General features: G+C 37.5%; 1 protein-coding gene across 3 annotated transcripts; it reads left to right on the top strand.

Moving 5' to 3' along the window:
- The first annotated feature begins 1004 nt into the window (after window positions 1-1004).
- LOC108998773 (ABSCISIC ACID-INSENSITIVE 5-like protein 2) lies at window positions 1005-24708 on the top strand. 3 transcript variants are annotated; one of them, XM_018975470.2, is made up of 4 exons: window positions 1005-1400; window positions 1830-2520; window positions 2610-2681; window positions 23876-24708. In XM_018975470.2, the coding sequence occupies exons 2-4, from the start codon at window positions 1861-1863 to the stop codon at window positions 23954-23956; spliced, it is 813 nt and encodes a 270-aa protein (XP_018831015.1). In that variant the 5' UTR covers window positions 1005-1400; window positions 1830-1860; the 3' UTR covers window positions 23957-24708. The 3 variants fall into 3 exon arrangements, with proteins under 3 accessions (XP_018831015.1, XP_018831016.1, XP_035546384.1); XM_018975471.2 differs by having other exon boundaries at window positions 1062-1350; XM_035690491.1 differs by having other exon boundaries at window positions 1062-1400; window positions 1833-2520.
- The last annotated feature ends 1233 nt before the right edge of the window (window positions 24709-25941 follow it).

The raw sequence follows: 25941 nt of genomic DNA, 5'->3' as shown, positions 1-25941 counted from the left end.
TCTTATAAGTTTCTTTTTATATCTATTATATTGTAATCTTCTTGGTTGATGTTATTAGGTTCTGTGGGAATAATATTAGTGGGTTCCTTAGGTTTGAATAAAGAATTCATTGAAATATGTTTTTAAGTAAAGATTTCCTATATCCAAAGGGGAATAAGTAGATTAAGAACTTGAGGGAATACTACCGGGACCACTCTTAAAGCCTTCTGCATAAATGGGCTGACCATCGATTTTTCATGGCTTACTAACACAAGCTTCTCAATATACTATTTTTTCTTTAGTTATGGGTTATCTTCGTAAAAATCTGTATCAGTGATTTCTTATTTTTTTTTTTATAAAGCAAGAATCCTTAAATGATTTCTTACACTTTTAATTTCGTTTCTTAAGAAGGTGCAGCCAACTTCTAGATATTCTATTGCTGCTTGTCTACTTTGATATATATGATATTTAATCATCATTAATGTATAATCTTGTCTCATCAATTGCTGTTGTCTTTTAAGATCTTTTATGTTATCCATTAAGATTTCTAAATCAAGTCTCAAATTATATTCTGTACATTTTAACTCATACAAATCATGAAAGCCAGTATTATGAGCATAATAATTATCCATCATAAAATATTCAAAATTAAACAGCAATTAAAATAGCAATATAAAAGATAAACAATATAAAATATGTTTTAAATAGAATATTGTTATATAAAAGATGTTTTAAATATAATACAACAATATATTTACCAATGACTTTGATATCAAAGGCGTATATTCCAGATATGAAATAGATAAATAGATAAATTAAATTGATTATAAAATATTATAAATTAATATTATAAATTGATTATAAAATATTTATTGGTAAAATAAACTCTTTTATATATTTATTTTTATTTTATATATATTTGATATATATATTTTTAATAATTGTGAAAGTGATTATATATAAAAAATTATTTAGAATTATAAAATTCAATATAAATACGATGCGAGGGTGATAGGCTCGTATCTACTTATTGTCAAAGCATGGCCCAGGCCCAGCTAGGAAGTTAGGCACATGCCATATATAAAGGAGCAGCGAGCGCCTCCGGCCGCAACGAGGCAACCACCGTAAACGGTATTCACAGAAACCGATCGAAGAAAAGCCAACAATTTTCGTGGCGTTTCTTCTGCTTGTTTTTTTTTTTTTAATCCTCCATTCGCTTCCCCTTCTCCCTTCTCCCTTCTCCCTTCCCCCCTTCCTCTTCCTCAGTTGTGCTGTGTTGCGTTGCACACATACGTACGTACGCGTACGTACATAGAGTCAGAGAGGTTATAGAGGAATACAGATACCAGGCGGGGATTCCTCATGTAAAAGGTGAAAAATCCTTTCACGACTGGTTTGCGGATTTAACCCCAATCCTCCTGGTATATCTTTTTTGTCCACCTCTTTCATTTCTTTTATCTTCATTTTCAGTTTTGAGATAATTCCTGAGGAATTTTGGTTCTACTTGTATTTGTATTGCAAAATGGTGGGAAAATTTGTTGCTATCTTTTTTTCCCGTTTGTAATTAGCTCAAAAACGCTGGATATACTAATACATTTGGTGAATTTGCTTGCTAACCAATTCACCAGATGAAGCATGAGGGGGTTGTTAGAATCCGTTTGATCGGTATATGTGTGTTTGCGCAATTTGGACGTAAATTGTTGTTCATCTTCAAACCTTTTCTAGATTTTCTTTTTGCTCTTTAAGCTGTAAAAAAAACTTGGGAGAAATAAAATGCCACCCAAATACTGCCCTAGGGTTTCTAGTTTATTCTCATTACTAATTTTGAGAAATATTAATGTCTGTTGCAGTAGTAGGCTTCTCTTGTTCGAAGTTTGTTTAATGGGGATTCAAACAATGGGGTCTCAAGGCAATGGTCAACAGCCTCATTTACAACCATCCCCACTGACAAGGCAGAGCTCATGGTATAACCTCACCCTTAATGAAGTAAAAAACCAATTGGGGGACATGGGGAAACCAGTGGGTAGCATGAACCTTGATGAGCTTCTGCAGAAAGTGTGGGCCGCTGAAGCAAATCAATCCATGGAAATGGACAATGACAACTCCTCTTCAGCATCTTCCTTCCAACGTGAGGCTAGTGCAACATTGGCTCGGGCATTGAGTGGGAAGACGGTTGATCAAGTGTGGACAGAGATTCAACAAGGGCGGAACAAGAGGTATGGTGAAGGCCCAAAGGGTCAGGATAGCAATATGAAACTTGGGGAAACGACTTTAGAGGACTTCCTTGTACAAGCAGGGCTTTTTGCCCAAGCTTTTGTAGGTCCTACCATGGGGTTGGATATTGTTGAGGCAGTGACCCCTCAAAATTTTCCACAAAAGATGGGTTTGTCATCATCCCCTTCAACGTGCTCGTTATCCGATACAACAGCACCTGGATGGAAAAGGACTGCCTCAGATACATTTGAGAAGACTTTGGACAGGAGGCTTAAGAGAAAAATCAAGAACAGGGAATCGGCTGCACGCTCACGAGCTAGAAAACAGGTAGGCTTATGTGCTTGTTTCCTTTTTGAAATTACTTATGTTGGTTTATGCTACCCTTGTTCATTGATGAACCATTTGGGACCGCACAGGCTTACCATAACGAGCTAGTGAGCAAAGTCTCACATCTAGAAGAGGAGAATATAAAGCTTAAGAAAGAGAAGGTAAGAATCAGTGTCTTATGTTTTATTTACTTATCAAAAAGATGTTTTATTTATTTTATCTATTTTTTGCTATGTTTCTACTATAAATACTTTTAAACTTTTTGTGGTGTCTTTTTAGTTGTTACTGTTATATAGTATATTGCTACTAAAAAAGTAGAATATTAATTTATAGTGCTGTCTAAAGTTGATAAGGCAGAAGCATTCCATCATGGAGATAAGTTTATCATGTCATAACTAGAGTGACTTCTTTACTTATAAAAAGAAAAGACGAGAGTGATTTCTTATGTGATGCATTTCGTCTTGATAAAGATAGTCAGTTGTTGCCACACAAGATTATGTATATGATTCTGCATTAAATAATCCCTCTTCTCCCCACAAGACCCGGTTGGTTTTTATTTTACCTATAAAAAAAAAAAAAGAACCAGGTGGAAGATGCTTCGTGAGTTCAAGACCCATTGAGCAGCATATGCATCATGTCAGTTCATTGAGACAAGAGACTTTTAATATACAGAACAAAGAAAAGAAGGAAGTTCTTTACAAAGATGTAATTGGTTGATTCTACTCACTCTTTAGATGAATAGGAGCGGCCAATTGTAAAGAGAAACGATCATCATTCTATGCCAAATATAGCTTTCCATCATCTACTGATATTTAACATAGTATTGATCATAATTAACAGTAAGAAAATGGAGATGGGGAAAGTAAGTTTAAAATAGGACTCCTACAAAGTTTGAAAATATGATAGTGGGTAACAGTTCGAAGATCATTATAGATAGATTATAATGAGTTTGATTGTTATTGTCGTTGATGAGTTTATGTCACTATTGCATTGTGTGAAATGCCACTCGCTAGTAGTTATTGGCAAAAGCTGTTCATTGTGGCGCTGAATATAATATATCTGGAATTTTCTATGTTGATCACGGTCAGTGTGTTATATTGTTCTCAATGGAACTGGTTGGCTAGGTAGACGAAATAATTCTTTGATATAATATAAATGCTTTGTTAGCCCCATGTTTCGTTGCTTTGGAGGATTAAAATGAAGTAGGTGCAATATTGGGGATGTATCTAATTATTTAGGCTGCGTTTGGATGTTGAGCTCAGCTCAGCTCTTCTCTTTATGAATAATAGTGAGTTGAATAGTGGAGAGAGTTATGTAGAGCCCATCTAAACTGAGTTTAAAAGTGTATTTGGATGTTAAGATGAGTTTTGTACTTTTTATGGGAAGTTGAAAAAGGTTGTGGGTCCCACATATAAATGTGTTAAGTTGAAAAATGTCGTGGGTCCCACTTGTAAAGATGTTTTGAGTTGAGATGAGTTTAGTGATTTGAGAGTTGGGTGTTTGAGTGTTAGACTCAACTTAAAATTAGACTGAGCTCAGCTGAGCTCAGTTGAGTCTTGCAACTAAACGTAGCCTTAGTAGATCAATTAGGAAGTTGGGAGAGTTCTTTTCACCAGGTTTGGTTTTGGCCCCTAATTCATGGGATTATTTTGACACAAACTATAACGACCCAAAAGAAATTCAATGGATGAATTTCTGTCAACCTTAGACAACGTCGTGAAATCCCGAAAGATTTCATGAATAGAGTGATCGATTTGGTTTTAGTCTGTCAACATAGTCAAATCCTGACCCACTTTGTTGATAGGGTTGCCTTTTTATTTATTTAAGGCACTTAGGAGTACAAGCTGACGAAACGAATTGCACCATTAGTCTCATATGAATATTTAGGATTTTACAGTGCAATAATATGTTTCCTGCTTTTCGGATGAATAGTAATTGAGAGGGTCTTTTTATTTATTTATTTTTTTGGTGAATAGTAATACCCGGGATAGCGCCACGTGGCAACCAATTCGAGCAATTTTCAAAACGCCATGTTGATTGTACAATTCCACTCAGAATTAGTAGGATTACTTTTTGGTTGGTGGACACATGGCACGATCCTAACCATTCATTTGAATAGTAATAATACACTTGTCACATGGAGAATGAAGTGTGGTGGAATGGAGGGTAAATCAAGCCATGTGATCATGCTTCTTATGCCAAACACTATTCTGACCAATCAAAACACTATTTGGTCAACCAAAAAAGGGTTTCGACCCTAGTGAAACCCTAAACCATTGAAAACCAACAAAAACCGTAAATCCTATGTGTTGGCTGAAACCCTAGACTTGGTTTCCAAATCCTAAAGTGGTCGATTCACTTAATCACTTTATAAATCACTTACTCATGCTATTAACCACTCAATTATGCACTTATATACCCCTAACCACTATCTTACATCTTGCTAATTATTTTGAGCCAAGAAAATTTTGATTTGGACTTGATCCAACCAAAACCCTAAATGAAACCCTTTCTGTACCCCAAATTGAAGCTCACTCGATTAGGCCCATCTTTGGCCCACTGAAAACCACCATCGAGCCAAGCGTCTCGAGCTAGCTTCTTCCTCCTCCCAAGGCCAACTCTATGGATGACATGCCACTCATTTGGTACAATTGGAGCCTTACTCTAAAAGGACTAGTCAACGGTATAATTAGAGCCCTATTAATCATTTTAAAGAGCAAGAACTAATCATTTCCAAGCAATGTAAGATCCAATACACTACTTACACTCATCAGTCAATATGGGGTATCGCAATTTTCTCCCATTGAATTCCTGACAACCTCGTTAGGCCATTCCATTGTAGGTGACACGGCTCAAGTCCCACATTTTGGTTGGGATAGAATTTGAGATCTTTTCTAATGCCTTAAGGGAATGCCTAAGCTACTTCTAGTCCCTACTCCAGAAGGACTAGTCAATACTACAATTGGAGCCTTATTGAAATCATTATAAAGAGCACGGACTTCTCCCTTCTAAGTAATGTAGGATCTCATACACTACCTACGCTCGTCAATCAGTATGGGATACAACAAACTCCCCACTTAAGTTCTCGACGTCCTCGTCGGGTCATTCAATCATAGATGACATGGCTCAAGTCCCACATGTTTGGTTGGGATAGGCTTTGATACCATTTATGGCACATCCCAATGGAGGTCCAAGCCACATTTGGGCCTACTTTAAATGGACTAGTCAATGGTACAATTGCAACCCCATTAAAATCATTATAAAGAGTAAGAACTTCTCCCTCCCAAGCAATGGGGGATACCATACACCACATTCTCTCATCTGTCAGTATGGGTATTGCATAAAGCATGTCAATTATATAAATTGCTATGTTTTATGTAGACATTCATTGAGGGAATCCCTTTTTTTCATTAATTGATTTACAACAATATATATACTACATACAATTGATGGTTATACCCTCACAAGTTACACTTATTACAATCATGTCTTTTAACACTCCCCCTCAAGCTGGGGCATATATATCATATAAACCTAGTTTGAAACAAATAAGTTTTAACTGACTACAATACAATGACTTAGTAAACATATCTACGAGTTGATCTGCAGACTTCACAAAAGGTGTAGAAATGTCATCACTTAGTATCTTATCTTGAATGAAGTGACAACCAATCTCTATGTGTTTAGTCATCTCATGAAACATAGGATTAAAGATAATATGCACTGCATCTTGATTATCACAAAATAACTAAAGAGGGACAGGAGCCAGGAACCCAATCTCTTGAAGGAAGTGTTGCAACCATGCCAGCTCTCTAGTAGTGTGAGCCATTGCCTTGTATTCAGCTTTTGCACTAGACTGAGCTACTACTGCTTGTTTCTTACTCTTCTATGTAACTAAGTTACCTTCCACAAAGGTACAATATCCAGTAGTAGATTTTCTATCTGAAGGGCATCCTGCCCAATTAACATCTGAAAAGGCTTCAACCCTAAGATGTCCATTTGGTCGATACAACAATTCAAGGCCAAAAGCTTTCTTAAGATAACGAAGAATATAAATTACAACATCCAAATGTGAGACCCTGGGCGTTTGTTAAAAGAGTAATTCTATTCTCAGGCCTTTATTTTTCCAACACCACACACCTGGCTGAGGTGGATTTCTTTTTTTTTTTTTTTTTTTCAAGACTTGCGTTTTACTTGTTGAAATTTCCCCTACACTTTACCTAGCCCCAACTCCCAAATTGCGAATCATCCTAGATGAAGAATCGCATTCAAAAATGTGAAGACGTGCGTTTTACCCATTCAAAATTGTGAAAGTTCATCTCCAAATCAAGGGCAAGAATCGCATCAAAAGAAAGAATCACATCTTAACATTATACTTGGAGATTTTTTTTAATGGAAAATGAGCTCTTTTTTTTCGGAGAAGAACCCATTGGTGGCCGTTTATCTCCATTTTTCTTGTTTTGAAGGGAGCAAAACTAATTATAAATTTTTTTTTATATCATTAAGAATCTGCAGATGAAAGAACGAGAGAGAGAGAGAGAGAAAGCTAGAGAGAGAGAGCTGTTGTGTTTGTAAAACTGGGGAGGAAACACGAGGAGAGGGAAGTGGGTTCGACAAGACTAGACTGTTTTGATTTAAATCCGGTTTGCTATGTCAGCTGGTGTGTGGAGTAGAAGAGTAGACCGGCTTTGGAGTAGACTTTTTCTTGTAAAAATTGACTCAGTACAGTAACTGCATAAGAGATGTCTGGTCTGGTGATAGTGAGATAATTCAATTTCCCAACAAGTCTTTGATACATGCATGGATCTCTAAACAACTCCTCTTCCTCTTTCAAAAATTTACGATTTGGGTCCATATATAGGAGTGTCAATAGTTCATGCACCCAACATGCCAGTTTCTTCCATAAGGTCAAGTACATATTTCCTCTGAGATATGTTTATACCCTTTTTAGATCTACTAACTTCAATTCCAAGAAAATATCTATGCTTACCCAAGTATTTTATCTGAAACTGATCATGTAAAGACTGTTTCAGCCTAGCAATTCCAGCAGAGTCATTTCCAATAATTACAATGTCATCCACATATACAACCAACAAAATGTGACCTGTATCACTATGTAAGTGAAATACCAAATGGTTTGTTTGGCATCTATAAAGACCAAATGCCAGTAAGCATCAGAAAACCTCCCAAACCATGCTCGAGGAGATTGTTTCAAATCATATAATGCATTTTTTAACTTGCATACAGTGCCCTGATACTCTCCCTGAGCAAAAAACCCAGGTGGTTGCTCCATAAAAATGCATAGCTGAAATAAGGACCAGTCTAAATTAGCAGCAAGAGAGATCAACGTTTGAATAGATAAGATTTTGGCAACTGGGAAGAAAGTCTCCCTGTAATCATTGTCATATGTTTGTGTAACCCTTAGCAATCAAGTGGGCTTTCAGATGTTCCACAGAACTATCAGGATGAAATTTGATTGTAAGTACCTATTTACAGCTAACAGGTGGTTTACCAGGTGGTAGTGGAACAAGATCCTATGTCCCATTATGGTGAAGAGCATCCATTTCATTTTTCATAGCCGTCCTCTATCTCAGATCAGCAGATAAAGCATCCTAAACTGTCTTAGGAATAGAAAGTTTTGAAAGTTGAGAACTAAAACATGAAAATGAAGGAGATAAGGCATGATATGAGACAAATTGGCTAATCGGATGTTGAGTAATACAAGAACGAGTATACTTATAAAAAAAGTAATACAAGAACGAGTACCTTTGCGGAGAGCAATAGGTGAAGAGTCTGAAGTACTAGGTAACTCAGAATTTGAAGATGGAGACACGGTTGGTGGAGCCATGGGAGCCAGCGGCTGCAAGCGATGTGAGTAAACCTGTAAAGGAACTGGGAAAGTCACTAAGGAAGGTTGCGTAAGATTGGGTGAGTATGAAGGAGAAAGTGTAAGAGTATGTAATGGTATAGGATCGCACTCAACACTTGAAGATGTGTCCAAGAAATAGGGTATGGACTCAAAGAAGGTAACATCAACACTCATGAAATAGCGTCTTTGAATAGGACTATAGCATCAATATTCTTTTTGAGTCCAGGAATAACGAACAAAAAAACACTTGGTAGAACGTGGATCAAGCTTATCAAAGCCTAGGCCAAGGTTATGAACATAACAAACATACCCAAAGATTTTTGGAGGGAGAGAAAATGGCGGAGATGAAGTGAACAAAATGAAGAAAGGAGAGGAACTATCAAGAACTGATGAAGGCATACAATTATTAAGGTGACAAGCAGTAACACCATCACTCCAAAAACGTTTAGGAACATGCATGTGTAATAAAAGAGCTCGGGTTACATCTAACAAATGATGATTTTTGCGTTCAGTCACCCCATTCTATTGGGGTGTATAGGAATATGAAATATGATGAACAATTCCTTTATTACTCAAGCAAGTAGCAAAGACACTAGATTGATATTCGCTAGCATTATCATAACGCAATACTTGAACTTTTTTGTTAAATTTAGTTTTAATTTTTTTCCAAAACACTTTGAATATGAAAAAAAGGTCAGATCTTGCGTTCATTAGAAACACCCATGTCACATGAGAGTAGTCATCAACAAATGTGACAAAATACTAAAACTTGTTTGATTCAATATTGATTGGTCCTCATATATCAGAGTGGACCAATTCAAAAAGACTCGATGCTTGTTTATCAACTCGAGGTACAAAAGACACGATGATGTTTACTAAGTTGACAAGCTTCACAAGGAAAGGGAGACAAAAGAGAGGGGGTAACCAAGGTGACAGTGCCATTCATAAGAAGATGATGTGGAGGATGTAAGGGCTCGAGTGGGTGGTTGGTTAATATCAAGATAATACAAACCACCAGCTTCATGCCCCGTACCAATCTTGTTTCTCGTCTTGAGATCCTGAGAGATACATGAAGAGGGATAAAAGGTCACTGAACATTGAAGACTTAGAGTAATCTTACTAATAGACATCAAACTAAAGGGAAAACTGTGAGCATATAGAACAAATGACAAGGATACAGAGTCAATGAGCTTAGTGGATCCAATGCCCATAACTTTAGCAAGGGAGCCATTAGCAAGAGTAACACTTTTTGGAGATGTCACAATATCTAACTTCGATAAGACAGAGGACATCCGGTCAGATGTTCATTAGCTCCTGCATCAATGATCCATGGATCTTGGGTGGATGAGATAAGACATGTGGACGTTGTACCTGAGTGGGCAAGAGTAGCTGCGGAAGATGAAAGCCCGTGTGCAACTCAAAAGCTGATCATACTCATCTTTTGATATGCTAATCATATCTGGAGTTGGGTTGTAGCTCGGTGACTGTGATATAACATCTTGGCAAATGGCTTGATTAGCGGACCTGGATGGTCTACCATGTAGATCCAACAATAGTTCACCAAGTGGTTAGTGCGACCACAATGGGTGCACTTACGAGATTCTCGACCTCGATTGCGATTACCTTTGGCATCACGTCCCCCATGTCGAGTGACTTCAGGCGACTGTGGCTCAATTTTAGTTGCCATGGACACAGGAAAAAGTCACAATTCAACCGAAAAATCAACATGAAAAACTAAATTTCGGCTCTATATCGGTCTAAATCAATCTGTATCGGCTGAAACAGTCACGTATAGGCTCAGAACTGGCCTGTATCGGGCTTGTATCTCCCGGTAGCAGTTCTGTATCGGCCTGTATCGATTTTGTAACGGCCTGTATCGGACGGTATTGGGTCTAAATCAGTCGGTATTGGGCCTGAACCGTAGCAGCCAGTTGCTGTTCTTAAACACGGTTTAGGTTATCCTAAACGAGAATAAGTAGTCTGGGTTATACCTACAACCAAACACTCCAAAGCTTTGACGTTGTCGGCGACAGAGAGCCCTTCCAGCAGTCGATGACAATCAGAAACTCGCTGGGATGCATAGAAGACGACAACGAGTTCAACCCTGGTGCCCAGTATCGGAGATGATGTCAGAAACTCACGAGAGACCACTTGAAACTCCTTCCGGCCAATGACAACGAAGAGAGAAGTCACCGGGATGCACAGAGGATGACAATAAACTCAGATTTGGCAGCAGAAAACACTTGTGAGCTCAATCTGGCGATAACAAATCAGATAGGACACCATAAAACACTTGCGAGCTCAGGCAACAGTGAGCTTGATTTCGGTTGCTCCTAGCTGAACCACTGTACACCACTTACCACCAACTGACTACTCATTGCTCTGATACCATGTAGATATTCATGGAGGGAAACCCTTTTTTCATTCATTTATTTACAACAATATATATACCACATACAATTGGCAGTTATACCTTCACAAGTTACACTTATTACAACCATGTCCTCTAACATTTTATTATATGTAGTTAGTTGATTACTTGATTATCGTGCTTCATAATATTAAAATTAAATGGGTTAGTATGCTAAATGTATTATCATCTTATTAAGCCTTTTTTCTAGTTGAAGGATTTTTTTGTTACATCATTTTTTAAAATGTGTGCTTTACTTCAAGTAGACTTGCACTTGCGCCACTTTGCACTCTGCACTTTGTGCCGCTTTACACTCTGCACTTTGTGCCACTTTGCACTCTGCACTTTGCGCCTAGACTCTAGATTGCATTTGCATTCAAGCGTGCCTAGCACTTTCTCCAACACTAGGAGCACCATTTCCCTCACCTCCCTCCCTTTCCTTTCCCCTCCAAGCCTTACTAGATTCAACATCATTGCCACTGCATACTCCTTCATCCTTGGACTCATCCATGTCCCCCCACCCAGCAAATCCACCAAACATTTAACTCATAAAACCGTATTGAACACCTCCTCACTCTCCTTACACGTTGCGAATAACACTTGTAGTTGGAATGGTAGAGTGATATCCCAAAGAGTTACTTATCAAAAAACAATATCCCAAATAGTGACTTGGGCATGCCTTTGATTGATCTAATGGCAGAGTAGGGCAAATGATGCCATGCTTCGATCTGATAGTGGGGTATTAACTATTGTCAAGTAAGGGCATGCATGGCATGTACAATGAATAAACCATTGGGAAAGGTAATAGTTATTAGTAAAAATGTAAGGGAATTGATTGGAATAGGTATTTTTATTCACTAGTTTGGTTGTAATACTGGAAAACCCAGATTATATATTTCACTGTTGGATACAACATCTTTGACACTTGACATTCTGTAATATTTAATTGTGATAGCTCAATATTTCTTTGTCCATACGATTGTTCATAAAATAGGATCAAGTGAAAATAAGGACTGGAACTTCAACTTTACTCCCTTGATTGCATATGGAGGCATAACTTAGAAACCATCCTAAAAATTATATCAATGTTGACTAGTTAGTGGTAAACGACTTCATAAAAATTTTGTGATGTGGGTATTTGAAATTAGGATGATTGATATAATGGAAGCAAAGTAATATGAAAAAATATGACAAATTTAGCTGAATTTCACAATTCTTTTTAGATTAAGAACTATTTTTTAGAACTAAAGTAGGGATTAAAGCATGAAAGTGAAATCAAAGAGAGAGGTTGAGGTACGCATCAACTTCATTCAGGATCAACAACCTTGAACAAAATGGAGAGACTTTTTTATTGGCACTAGTGTCCAAGATGAAGTCCTGATTAATCCCATAGAGGTGCACATGCCCTCAACAAGGAGTTTTCCGTAAGTGCATCTCGTGTAATTCAAGGGAACATTCCCTTAGTCTGATAGCGCCAAGAGTGTGAATGTGAAGTTTCAAACGTAGGATGTTAGGCTTATACTGTTTACCCCAAGGCCACTATGGCACCCTTGGGGTTTCAAAATGGAGAGAGATTGATAGTTGAAAATGCCTTATGCTCGAGTCAAAAACTGGGAAAAAGTTTTGCAAGAGGAAATGGGGGTGGTGTGTACAAGAGAAGGGGGGTGTGTAATCCAATACATTGAAGAGGTTGGAAGAAATTCTACGTCGTTGATGGCAGTAGGAGTGAGAGCCAACTTAACGGTTAGTGATGAGAGTGCTTTTATGTGAATATTGATCAGTGTGCCGTTTCCATCGAGAAAGTTATTTGAATGGAGTGGTGTAACAATCCAAGGAAAGCTAAGCCACATCTGGGTTTGTATTTAGAAAGATTGATCAATATTTCAATTTGAATCTCTTGGAATCATTATAAATCGCAAAAAGTTCTCCTTCCTAGGCAGTGTGAGATCCCATTCACCATGATTCTATACTCAATATGGATATTATGTATAGCTATCCCTAGAAATAATAGAGTTTCCAAACAAATGGAATAGCAATTATATTACAAGCTCTAATCCTTGCACCAAACCTGTCGTAAAAGTCTGTGGAGAGTAGTGATGGTGGACTAGACAATTGAGTGGGAGGATGATAAGGCTTGGTGGCAATGCACATGGTTAGGGGTGCTTTCACACGGTCTAACAACCGGGCATGGTCAAAGTTGGACAAATTTCCTGTATCTCCTTGGGAGGCCCATTTGCAGAGTATTGTCAGAAGAGATTGCCTTGGGTATGGTCGGATCATTTTCCCATTATGTTGGATTGTTTGGGGTATTCATGGGGGCGCAGGTACTTCAAGTTTGAAAATGTGGTTAAAAGTTGATGGTTTTGTGGATATGGCGAGACAATGGCGGTCTTCTTATTAGTTTATTGGCACTCTAGGTTTTTTATATTGGCATGCAAGCTTAAAGCCTCAAAGAATGATTTGAAGAAGTGGAATGTGGACGTTTTTGGAAATGTTGGTAGTCAAAGGAAGTCCCTCTTCAAAGAAATGCAAGGGTCCATGCCTTTGTTTTCTTGAATTGTGATGTAGTTCTCTTCGTACGAAGCCTTAACCCGTGTGTGGCCAGTGAGTTGAGAGAAACCCTAACCCTACTTCCTGCCACCACCCCCACCCACCATCGTTCGGCGAGGGATACCGCAGTCACAGACGAGGTTGACGGGCCCCGGCATCCTCGCTGAGGGCCGTCGGAGTGGTACCTTGCCGAAAAACTCTTTCTGTGTTCTTCTTTGACGGCGTCGGCCGCCGTGCACTTTGATTCTGTCATAGATGTGATTGATTGACCCAGACGACTCCGTTGTGGGGTCTTCAATGTCGATCCTTCTCTAGCGATTGGGATTTTTCTGCTACTCTTCCGTTACCTCCTCCGGCAAACTGTGATTCGAGCCTTTCCACTAGCCACCGATACAGACTGCTTCGATGGACTCCGGCGACCATTTTGTGGGCCTTCGACGTCGGTTATCCTCCGGCGACTGGTAGTTTTCTCCGTTAACTTAGGGTTTTTTGCAAAAAAATCCGTTAACTCAGGGCCTCCTTCAGATCTGTGTTTTTTTTTACTTTAAGTGGATGAAGCGGGAACAATAGGGGGTAGTGGGTTTTGACAATGACGATGAAGCACGATGCGGTTTCGTCCCAGTTGGAAGGAGAGAGGTGGTTGAAAATTGAATAAAAAACTTTCATTTTTACAAAAGAGGGAGGAAATATCTTTCGTATTTCTGAACGTAGAAAAAGGATAGTTAAGTTCATGTATCTAGGGGTACGACAGCTTCATGGGTGGCTAAGGGGATTGAGGATTGTTTAGAACTTAACTGCCATGAAGGTTTCTTCAGAGAGCCAAGGATGGGTAATGGAGTTTTTAGCATTCAACATCATGTTAATGCAAGGGGTAGTTTTTTGCAGCTCTCTAAATTTCGAATGGAAGGAGGAAAGGGTTATTGGTGATTCCGGAGGGCGCAAATGGCATTTGATGGAAAGGCTTTCTGCAGTCCATTCTAAGTGTCACTGAATCCAAAGCCACTACTAGACATGAGGAGTTTGGTGATGGAAAAGCAGTGGGAAGGCCTTCCTCAATCAAAGGTGCTTCTTACGCAGTGGTGTTGAGGTCACTGGCGGGTAGTCAGGCTGAGATCAGCTCAGCGGTAGAAAGAAAGGCAATGCACTTGTAGGAGACAAAAGACCTCAGGTGACATTGAGAGAGTTGGAGGGAGTCTTGTGGGATGTCAAATCCCAATTGAAGGGAGTTATAGATTATCTAAGAGATCTAATGATTAAAGTGGATAAGGGGCTGGACCTAGTTGTGGGTACAAATGTGCTATCAAGTGTGCAGGCAAAGGGTGTGTCAACGATAGGATCATTGGACGCTGGCATCTTTTTTCATGCCAGTGTCACTATGCCTTCTGAGGGAGCTGTAGGGTCTCAGGCACCAGTTGCAGATGGAGTTGGTCCTTTTGTCCAGAGTTCATTTGTAGTTGAAGACAGGGGTCCCTCCAAGGTCTCGAGTATTTTGGAAGATACAGTCGAGCCTCTTGTAGAAGATGCAAACGGGGCAACAGAAAGTAATGCTTCCCTTCTTGAGGAAGCAGTACGACAAGGATCGTCGAGAGGTAGAGCAAATACACAGTGTTGATGGAGAGGAGGAATTGCAATGGTAACAGATGGAGGGGACAACAACCATATTTATGTCGAGCAACCATTTGGCGAGAAGGATTTGTCATTGGTGCCTCGTGTGGGGGAAGGTTTAGAATTGTCGTTGGTGCCTCGTGTGGGGGAAGGTTTAGAGCCGGGAGTGCAGTCGGGTATTGTGCTTGGGGGATAATGTTGTTCCCCTGGTTTCTCTTCCTATGATCAATGATATAGCGGGTTCAACATTGGATTGGATTCTGAATAAAGATAACGAGTTTCTACAAACCCTGGGACTTTCATATGGAGAACATGGAGAATATGAAGACCAATTTAAAACACTACTCACTGCAATCGAGACGAGCCAAGCACTTGAAACCAAATCTAAGTTTAAGAAAAGCAGGGAGTTGAATAATCTTTCATGGGCAATTAACTACGATGCTAAGGGAGGTAGCTCAAGTCGAGAGAAGGGTAAAGGGAGGGCTTTGTGATGTTCAGGTTGAGGATTTGTTTTAAGGAATCTACGGAAAGGGGTTGGGGAGGTGTAATGATAGTTTTTCAATTCGGATTTGGTGTGTTTTGGGTTGGTTTTTATGGGCTTTTGGGTCATTATAGGCTTTTTTGTATGGGCTAGGTGTTTTTCTTGTATACGTCCAGTATACTTGGTTACTCCTATTGATATATATATATATATAATATTTTTACATATAAAAAAAAAATGCAAAGTTTGGAGGGTAGGGCAGTCCATCATTTTTGTCGGACCAGACCATTAGCTACTGGTCCGATTGGTCCATTCGGTCCGATTTGGTCCATGAACATTTTTTTCCTCTTTTTTCTTTTTTTTGACAAAAATTAATACAAAAAATTAATTAAATTAATAAAATTAAAATGAAGTGATCTCTTTAACATTTTATATATGGTCAATGAATATCTATATATTATATAGATATAAAATATTTAAAAATATATATACATTCGGTCAGTCTCGGTCTGGTCTGGTCCACAAAAACCACACCTTGAGACCAACCAATAAGACTATTGGTCCAGTCCAGACCGAACCATTTGGTCCGGTCGGTTTTTCCAGTTCGGACCGATAGTCTTACACCCATAATAAGGGCTTTGTTGGAGTCGTCGTGGAGGAAAAGTTTCATGGCTATCAAACTTGAAAAGCTGATTTTGATGGGGGAGATCTTGTGGAGGCAAAAATCTCGGTCTCTTTTGTTGAAAGGATATAGATGTACAAAGTTTTTTCATTGGGTGGCCAATTTTCATCGTAGGAACAATGCCATTGAGATGCTTCATTCTCAAGGTCATGTTCTCAATGACCATTCTGAGATCAAGGACCATGTTGTTCACCATTATGAGAGACTCCATACGAAATGGTATACGTGGAGGTAGGGGTGAAAATAAAAACCGGTAAACCGTTGCACCGGCCCGAACCAGTTGATTCGGTTTGGTTCCGAACCAGTTCGGTCTGGTACCGGTTTCATCCTTTGGAAAATCGGCCATAATTGGTTTAGTTCCGGTTTCCCTTTTTCTTGCGCCAGACCGGACCGGTTCGTATATATATATTTATTTAGTTTTTATATGATTTTTTTATTATATATGATTTTTATATATAATACATATAATTATATATAAAATAATTTTATATTATATGCTAAATTGCTAATTAATATAAGACTAAATTTTAAAATCTTATTACTGATAATAATCAAATAACATAAAATTAATATAACATTTGATATAACATTAAAAATTTTAATCTTAAACATGAACATTTGTTTGATCATATATTTTATTAATATAAATATAAACTATATATATATATATATCAAGGATAAATACATTTTATGGGATAAGAAATTATAATATATATTATTTTTCATAAATACATTTCTATACATTTGAATCATTTGATCATATGCACTTATATAAAAAGTGTATGTAACCATCATATAATATATTATTAGCATATATGTAACCATGAGCATATTAATTACAATCACTAACATATATAATCAAATATATAAATAAGTTCGACACTAATATATTATCACTAGCATGTTATCACTAACATACATAAATTATAAATAAGTTAGACACTAATGTATGTGTAGTTAAATAGCTATTAGTATTAGTATTATATATATATATAAATAACTATATATTACATATTATGTAGTACTTATAAAAAAAATAGTCTAATATATAGTATTAGTATATATATATAATATATACTATATATAGTATATATATGCTATATATATTTTATATATACTATGTAATATATATAGATACCATATATAGTCCCAACGGCGTCGTTTATATATATGGACCCAGTGGACCCATGAAACGGCGTCGTTTCATGGGTTTTAGGATATAAATCAGCCCCAACTAATTAAAACGGCGTCGTTTTTAGGGGGTTACAGTTACCCCCCCACCCTCTTGCGACCCCCTCACTTCTCAGTTCTCACTATTCTCAGTCTCTCCCATTCACTCTCACTCTCAGTCAGAACTCTCTCACGCCACCCCTCTCTCATGCCGTCAACAACCACTTGTCCTCGACACCCTCTCACCTCTCGGTAATCGGTGTGTGAACATTGAACAGATTTAGGGTTTTTATATTTCTCGGTAATGATTCATTTCATTGCGACAATTCATTGCAATTTGCTTCATTTTATTTAGGGTTTTTAATATTTATTGAATTTGCAGATTTAGGATGGATTACATCTCAATTTACTTGATTTAGGGTTACAAATTTAGCATGTGTTACATTTCGATTTACTTGTAAATTTGTAATCTTTGCAGAAGTCATGAATATAATCCTTTGATTTCTCTGCTGCTTTATGGATTTCATTTCTTTAATTTTAAATTTTTTTTATGATATTCATTATTTTGTGTATTTTTGTATTCTGTGTATTCTTTATTAATTTGTGTATTCTCTATTTCAAATTCTGTGTATTCTCTATTAATCTTTATTCTGTGTGTATTGATATAAGGAACCCAAAAGCTTTTTTTCTTGTGCTATGTAACGAGAAACAGGGTACTTTGCCCTTTTGACTTGTGGTTTCAATTCCTGTACTTTTGATTCCTTATATCAATTTATTTGGTGTCTTTTGAACACTTATAAAAAAAAGTCATTTTAGGTTGATCCTTCTTTTTGTGTGTAATTTTTGTCAACTGGTATCAATATGTGCATAATTTCATATTATAAAAACTTTAATGAACTTCTGATTTATGGCAGATTTTTTTTTAATGGTAGATGATTAAAACCGAAAAAGGTGATCCGAACTGGTAAAACCGGAAGTATCGGCTTAGGGGTGTAATAGTTGCGGTATCGGTTCTTCAAAACTCAAAACTGGTGTATATCGGTTCGGTTCCAAAATTTATCCAAAACCGGACCGAACTGGTTACACCCCTATGTGGAGGCCAAAACTTGATATTTTGGCTCTTGAGACTATTGATATTCTAAGTGCTAATTGGTTAGAAAGACTGTTTGACGAGGGTGAGGTGCATCGTGTGGTGAGAAGGATGGCCAAAGTTAAATTCCCTGGTCCAGATGACTTCTCCATGGAATCTTTTTAGGAGTGTTGGAACATCGTGAAGGAGGATGTTATGAGTGTTTTCCATGAATTCTTTTCTTTTAGGAAGTTCGAGAAACGCCTTGATACGACATTCATTGCACTCTTTCCAAAGAGGGCGGGGGCTTTGGTTGTGAAGGATTTTCGTCCCATTAGTCTTGTGAATGGGGTGTATAAGATAATATCCAAGGTACTAGCTAATCATATAAGCACGGATATGGAGAAGATAATTTTATGGAGAAGATAATTTCAAAAATCTCAAAAGTCTTTGTTAAGGGAGACAAATTCTTGACTCAGTGCTTATAGCAAATGAATGTTTGGGGAGTGGATTGAGAAGTGGAGTGCTAGGCATTCTATGTGAGCTAGGTATGGAGAAGGCTTATGATCATGTGAATTAGGCTTTTCTCTTTTACTTGCTTGAGAGGGTGTGGTTTTGGGGAGAGGTGGTGTATGTGGATTAAGCATTGTGTTTACCACTTTTTGGCTCTCTGTCTTGGTAAATGGTACCCTTTGGTTTCTTTTAATTGCTCATGTGGTTTGAGACAAGGGGGGACTTGGTGCCCCTATTTATGTGATTATTATGGATGCGTTTAGTTAGGATTGGAGGTTGTGGTTGATGTGGGATTTCTCTCTAGCTTCTCAGTGGGAAGTACTAACAATGGTTTTATTAATGTTTCCCATCTTTTTGCAGATGGCACACTACTTTTTTGTGATACAAATCCGAGTCATTTTTGGCAATGAAGACTCTTTTGATTTGTTTTGTAGTTGTCTCTGGCCTAAAGGTGAACTTAGGGAAGTCTGTGATGGTGCCGATGGGCAAACTCCAGAACATTAGAAGTTTAGCAAGTATTTTCGGTTCTAAGGTAACTTCATTGCCTATGAAATATCTAGGTCTTCTTCTTGGGGCCTCTTCCAAGGTTAAGGCTATTTGGGATGGGGTAGTGGAGAAGATGGAGATGTGGCAGGAAGGAAAAGGTTGTACTTGTCAAAAGGGGGAAGAACCACACTAATCAAGAGTACAGTCTCTAATCTTCCCACATACTTCCTATCTCTATTTCCCTTGCCGACTAGGGTGGCTAATTGAATTGAGAAAAAATTTCGAGCTTTTTTGTGGGGAGGAATTGGAGAGGAGACCAAGTTTCACTTGGTTGAGTGGAATAAGGTATGCACTCCGAATTCAAGTGTAAGGTTGGGGGATTGAAATTTGAGGATCTTTAACAAGGCACTTCTTGGGAAATGGTTGAGGTACCATCAAGAAGGGGAGTTTTTGTGGATGGCTATTATTGAGTCGGAATATGGGAGCTCGTGGGGGTTTGGTTTTCCAATGAAGTGAGGGTTGCGCATGGTGTAGGTTTGTGGAATAATATTAGAAATGGATGGGAGGTTTTTGTTCGTTTTATCAGTTTTGTGATGGCGAGGGATCTAGAGTCAGATTTTGGCATATATTTGGTGTGCTAATTCAGCCCTCAAGACTGTGTTTCCTTCTCTTTTCCAGATGGCTCTTGATCAGGAGGCATCAGTGTCAGAGCTTTTGGATAGCTCTAGTGGATCCTCATAGTAGAATATTTGTTTTCATAGAGCTGCTCATGATTGGAAAATAGGAGTTATTTCTGTTCTTTTCAGTTTATTGTATGATTCAAACATTTGTAGTATTGAGGTGTACGGGATGCTACGAATGAATACTGGGAATAGGAAGTTCACTGTGCGATCTTTGTACAAGGCTTTGTCATGTCAAAATCATATTTCGTTTTTTTGGAAGTGCATTTGGAAAAGTTAGGTGCCGGCTAAAATTGCTTTCATTGGTTGGACTACATCTCATGGGAAAATATTGACTATGGACAACTTGAGAAAGTGTGGACTCGTCATGATGGATTGGTTCTACATGTGTAAGAAGAGTGGTGAGTCTGTAGATTATCTTTTACTTCACTGTGATGTGGCAAGGATGTTATGGGTGGAGATTTTAACAGGATTGGAAATGCATGGGTGATCCTTAAAAGGGCGGTAGAATTGTTTGCTTGTTGGCAAGAGATTCAGGGAAATTCCGATATTGCGGATGCGAGGAGAATGATTCCTTTATGTATCATGTGGTATCTTTGGTTTGAAAGGAGTGGTCAAAGCTCTGAAGATAGGGAACGTTCTTGGGTTGAGCTTAGAAGTTTCATCTTCCATACTTTCTTTCTTTGGGCTTCTGCCAGTGTTTACAATGGAGCCAGCTTACATGATTTTCTTGTATCACTTTCTAGCTCCTAACTTTTAATTAGGTGTTCGCTGTTGTATACTTCCTATGTACTTGGGCTATGCCTATTTAATAGTTTTTATAAAATTTTATATTACTCATAAACAAAAGGGTATTTTAGCACATCAAATATTCATTCAATAAATGTGGTGGTGGTTCATAGCAGCATAAAGGGACTTGCCCGAGAATGATTCTTCTGCTAGACTCCAAATTATTCTATCATGACACTCTGTTCTTACCCTTGCTAAATAGAGAAGGGCAAAGAAAAGAGATCAGTGGTTCCTCAACTATTTCAATCTGACCGTTTATGTTATGGGATCATGTAATCATTTCCAGTTATTTTTTGTTCCTTCTTTTACTGAAATAGAGGAGAATGTTAGTCTCTAACAAATAGTAGATTATGGGTTATGGAGTTATTGAGTTGATTTGTTATTTTATTTAGTTTAAGGGTTTTGATTTGCACAGACCCCTAATGTGAACAGTGCATTTACTGGTTATATGTACTGTTCATGTGAGGGATCCGTGTACACAGACCCCATGTGCCAAGTATTTCCATTAGTTTATTGCATCTCCTTTCTGTGATTTGATAACTTCTTCCACCACAAAAGGTTGCCTTTGCAATGAATGGATTATGCAAGTTCCTGTGTCCTATATTCGTTGTTTTTATTCCCTGGACATCTGGCTTTAGGTTCTGAGGGTGCCTTGGTTTTGGTTGTTGCAGATGTAGTTGTAGATTCTATCTTATATTGAGTACAGCTATATATTGTCATGATTCTTTTGTTCTTAGTTTGTTTTAGGCAAAAGCTTTTATGTTAAGTATTGGCAAACTAATAGCAGACTTCACACTTTGTCCTCGATTTTGGTCTTGGGGTATGTTAATGGTCTAAATGTTTCTATCTAAAGAAGGGAGGTTTGCCAGTAGTGCTGGTAGTTGCCTTTCTATCTAGGGTTCCCCTCAAAGCGAAATGATAAGCATTGGAATTGAGATTGTGCCGGTAGTTTTAGGTGTTGATGGTGATCAATCCTTCTAGTTCGAAATATGATCAATGGGGCATAAAAGATTAAAATTCACCAAATGCATTTTTTTCTGTTTTTCTTTTTCTCCTGTGAAAGATTTTATTTTTTTCCACACTGATTTTTAATAAACCAAGTTTTGTTTGCCTGTGGAATGCAGTGATTCATTATTTTCTTTTTCGTACTTCAGGCTGTTTGCCGACAATACAATGTCAACTTAATGGGAAGTTTTGGTCTGCTTTGAATTGGGGTTTCATGGTGATGGAACTGTTGTTAACTTGATAGTGTGTTCAGACGGGTGGGCTTAAATCAGGGACCAAATACATAATAGTAAGCTAGTAACTCATGCAGCAACTAACTTCATCCTCAGCATGAATAAAATTATTATTTTTCCATAAGTAATCAAGAGTTTTATTGAAAAGCTTGAAAGGAATTGCCCAAGTACGCAAGATGAGTACTGGAGAAACCCTTAATTGGAGAGAGAGAGAGAGAGAGAGAGAGAGAGACAACTTGCAAGGAAATCATGAAAGATCAGCTCGTTAAAGTCTACTGTGGCTGTCCATATAAACAAAGTATTGAAAAATTAAGTTTTAAATCATTCCATCGTCTGCTCTTGGTCTTTAAAAGTTTCCATTATTTCTTTCCCTCCAAATGCACCATACTAGACAAGAGAGGGATCGTCTTCCACACTGCTGCAATTTGTGTGCTGCCATATAATCCTCTCCAGGTTTGCAAGGAATTATTGAAACCATCTGGGCATAGCCCAAGCCCGACCCAACTCATCTAAATAATCCATTCCTCAAGGCTCTAGCAACCTCGCAAAGGAGTAAAAGGCAAAGGACTAAACATGAATTAAGTGATACATGAAGTCTAGGACATACCTGATTTGGTTTGGAGGATGATATACTTGTGGGGGACTTGCTTTGACTAGGAAAGTAGGCCTCGTTTTCCTCTCAGTAAAATAGGATTGAAGAGAGTGACTGGAGATTGTTACTCCCTACTTGGGCATAAGCTTAGCAGCACCCTACCTACTGGGGCACCTAACAGGTGTTTGGACAGTGCCAAGAATGCAGTAGATTTGCAAGTGCTCCCTTTAGTCGGGTCCAACTAGAACCTAACCCTGGCCTCACCCGGAACTAGGCCTTTGATGATGATTGTTGGATGGTCCTTGTGAAATGGCCTGAGAATGGTGGGAGGTCTTTCCTATAAAGTAGCACATACCATTCTCCCCTTCAAGAGATGGTAATTAGGGAGATTGTATTGTAATACCAGTCCTTTTAAATTTTGGAGGGTCAACCTTGTGCTTCCATCTTTCATTGCACACGGTTTTCCCTTTCGTATGGCTCCAAAACCTTATTCATAGCCTGACCATTATTACTGCCAAGCAATATGTTTCTTTTTGTCTCGTCATTTAGAAATAAATTCTGCTTACATGGACTAGTAATTAATAATTGATGATTTGCTAATACCCTCTACGGATAAACAAAAAAAAAAATTGATGATTGGCTGGACCACTCACTGTCGCAATTTGGAATTTTTAGTCAGTCATGGCATTTTTACAATTTGGGTGATGTTAAACCAGAGTAACAGATTGGATCATGCCACCAGCTTTTTTGTTTTCATAAAATTGTTATGACCTCCATCCCCTTTCCAATCTTCACGTAGGAAGAAGACTTAAAATTACTACTGTTTTTGGAGATGGTAGAAACTCATTTTTCCATGATACAATCTTGGCATGTCGCACTATTAAAATTCTGTAGTGGGTAGTATTTAGTTATTTGACGCATTCCCCCCAAACATATTGAATAGATATTCTGCTATACAATTTCCTGTACTTACCCATATGACATTTAGTTGCCAAATGCTCTCGGACTTAAGATTTAATGTTTTCATTCTATTATTCCAATGGCTTCCTGAGATGCACTAGTTACTTACCATGATATGACAGAAGCGACCCTTAGATATATATTATTACATATAAATTGTCCTTGGTAGATGTTTCTATACATTTTTTTTCTCAAACTAGTCATTCTACCTCTTTTTAATGTTTAATCCAATATAGATTTTTTTTCCTATTGGTCCTATAGGAATTTGATAAAATGTTGCCTCGTGAATCATCACCTGAAACAAAATACCAGCTCCGAAGAACAAGTTCAGCCTCTTTTTGACATGATGTCAGAGCTGAAGGTTTGCAGTTTCGAATTGTTGGGACTAATATGCCGGGTGGTTCCTGGGCAGCTGCTTTGGGATTTCTTAACAAGGCCGCCGATTGCTTCCACCGATGCGCTTCCCACCATTAGAGTTTGGCTTTATGCAAATTTATGACCAACTGATTTTTAAATTATATGCTGCAGCAAAAATGCCATGTTGATAAATGTACCGTGTTGATAAAATCAGGAAAGAATGGAGTCCATATTAGTTGCATATTGGTTCAACATGATCTTATTAGCTTGATCTCTTTAGCAATGGGAACTTTAATATTATGATTGACTAAGTTATTCTTTGTAAAACTCGGGGGTTATGTCGTCTTCATGGTGCGTACATATCAGTGAAGTGGGGTTTTTACTATCATGAATTCGTTTTGTGGGTCTAAGTTCATTAGTTGTTTGAAATCTGTTTAAACATGCAATTGTAGATCCGAAGAGTTGGATGCTCAAGACTCAAGCTGGAACGTTTTGCAGATTGATTAGAATGCGCAGTTTGGTGGTGGTTTGAAGATCACGGTGGCAGCTTGTCTTCATGGATTGAATTCCTGGTTCTACGGTTTTCATGGTTAAGATAGAAACTATGGCACATTTTTTAGTATTTATTTATTTATTTATAAAAAGAAATAGGCGATGGCACCGAAGGTTTCCCTGCACAGGTCTGAAACAAGGCAATTGCAGTTGGGTCAAATAATTGCAGTTTTCACTTTCAAATCTTCACTAGTGTTTCTATAGTGTCTCTGAATAGCCATCACTGGAAATGGAAGAAGTTATTCATTTTAGTTTTATAGTAAAATAGAAATAGAACCCTAAAAGATACTAAACTATTTGAAGATTTAGATCTCCTAAAGTTCGAATAGTTTAGAGTGGAACAGAGTTAGACACATTAAGGTTAGGTTTGGATAGTGAGTTGAGTTGATTTGAAATGAGATGAGTTGAGATCGAGTTGAGTTGAGATAAAAGTTGAATAAAATATTGTTAGAATATTATTTTTTAATATTATTATTATTTTAAGATTTGAAAAAGTTGAATTGTTTATTGTATTTTATGTGAAGATTTATGAAAGTTGTAATGATCAGACGAGATGAGATGGGTTGATAGTATTTCTCAATCCAAACCGTAAATGAATTTTACAACATTTATAGTTCTCTAAGTGAATTTCTTGAATAGTATTAAATATTTAATAAATGTTGTAAGATTCACTTCTCATCTCTATCTCTCATTTTAGATCTTGGGTTCTGAAGGAATCTCTAAGAAATATAAATCCACTATTTGTTATAGTGCAATAGGCAATTGATGAATCATATTATACCCAATTTTCTTTATACACCTTTTAATAATAATGAATTATTTGACGTTATTTAATTGAAACGTGATCCAGTCTCGATGGATAGATCACCAACCAACACTTTTTGTGCCTGCGGATGGTCAAGTTCTCCCTACTTGAACCAACACAAGTAGGGCTGAGCACCGACCTATTCGGAGTCGGAGGGCCCAGACTCCTACTCAGACTTCGACTTTGTCGGAGGTCGAATCCGACCTCCGACTCCGACTCCGCGATGTATATTATCCGATCCGACTCCGACTCCGTCTTGTCGGAGCGGAGTCGGATTTTTTTATTTTATTTTTTTGTCTTTTTTAATTTCATATTTGACCCATTTTTAAAAAAAAAAAAAAATTTGTGAGCTTTCAAATTTCAACTTTATCAATATTACAATCTAAACTAAATAGAAGACCATGCAATATCAATCTAATGTTATCATTATAATTTATATTATATATATATATATATGAAGATTCATAAAAAAATATATGATATATATTATTATATATGAATATTAAAAAAAAGACACCGACACTGTATACGAAATATTATTAATACACTAATATACTTTATATATATATATTAATATATATAAATATATGTAATACACTAATAGTATTAGTAT

Source organism: Juglans regia, chromosome 5, assembly GCF_001411555.2.
Source record: "Juglans regia cultivar Chandler chromosome 5, Walnut 2.0, whole genome shotgun sequence".
Classification (NCBI taxonomy): Eukaryota; Viridiplantae; Streptophyta; class Magnoliopsida; order Fagales; family Juglandaceae; genus Juglans; species Juglans regia.
The sequence above is the reverse complement of the archived record's forward strand: the minus strand, read 5'-3'. Positions and strand labels throughout refer to the sequence as shown.

What these genes read in the sequence shown, in the direction of transcription:
- LOC108998773 (XM_018975470.2), top strand. Translation starts at nt 1,861, where the DNA reads ATGGGGATTCAAACAATGGGGTCTCAAGGCAATGGTCAACAGCCTCAT. An exon ending in GCTCACGAGCTAGAAAACAG is followed by an intron (nt 2,521 to 2,609) that starts GTAGGCTTATGT and finishes GGGACCGCACAG; the next exon opens with GCTTACCATAACGAGCTAGT. An exon ending in TAAAGCTTAAGAAAGAGAAG is followed by an intron (nt 2,682 to 23,875) that starts GTAAGAATCAGT and finishes TTGGTCCTATAG; the next exon opens with GAATTTGATAAAATGTTGCC.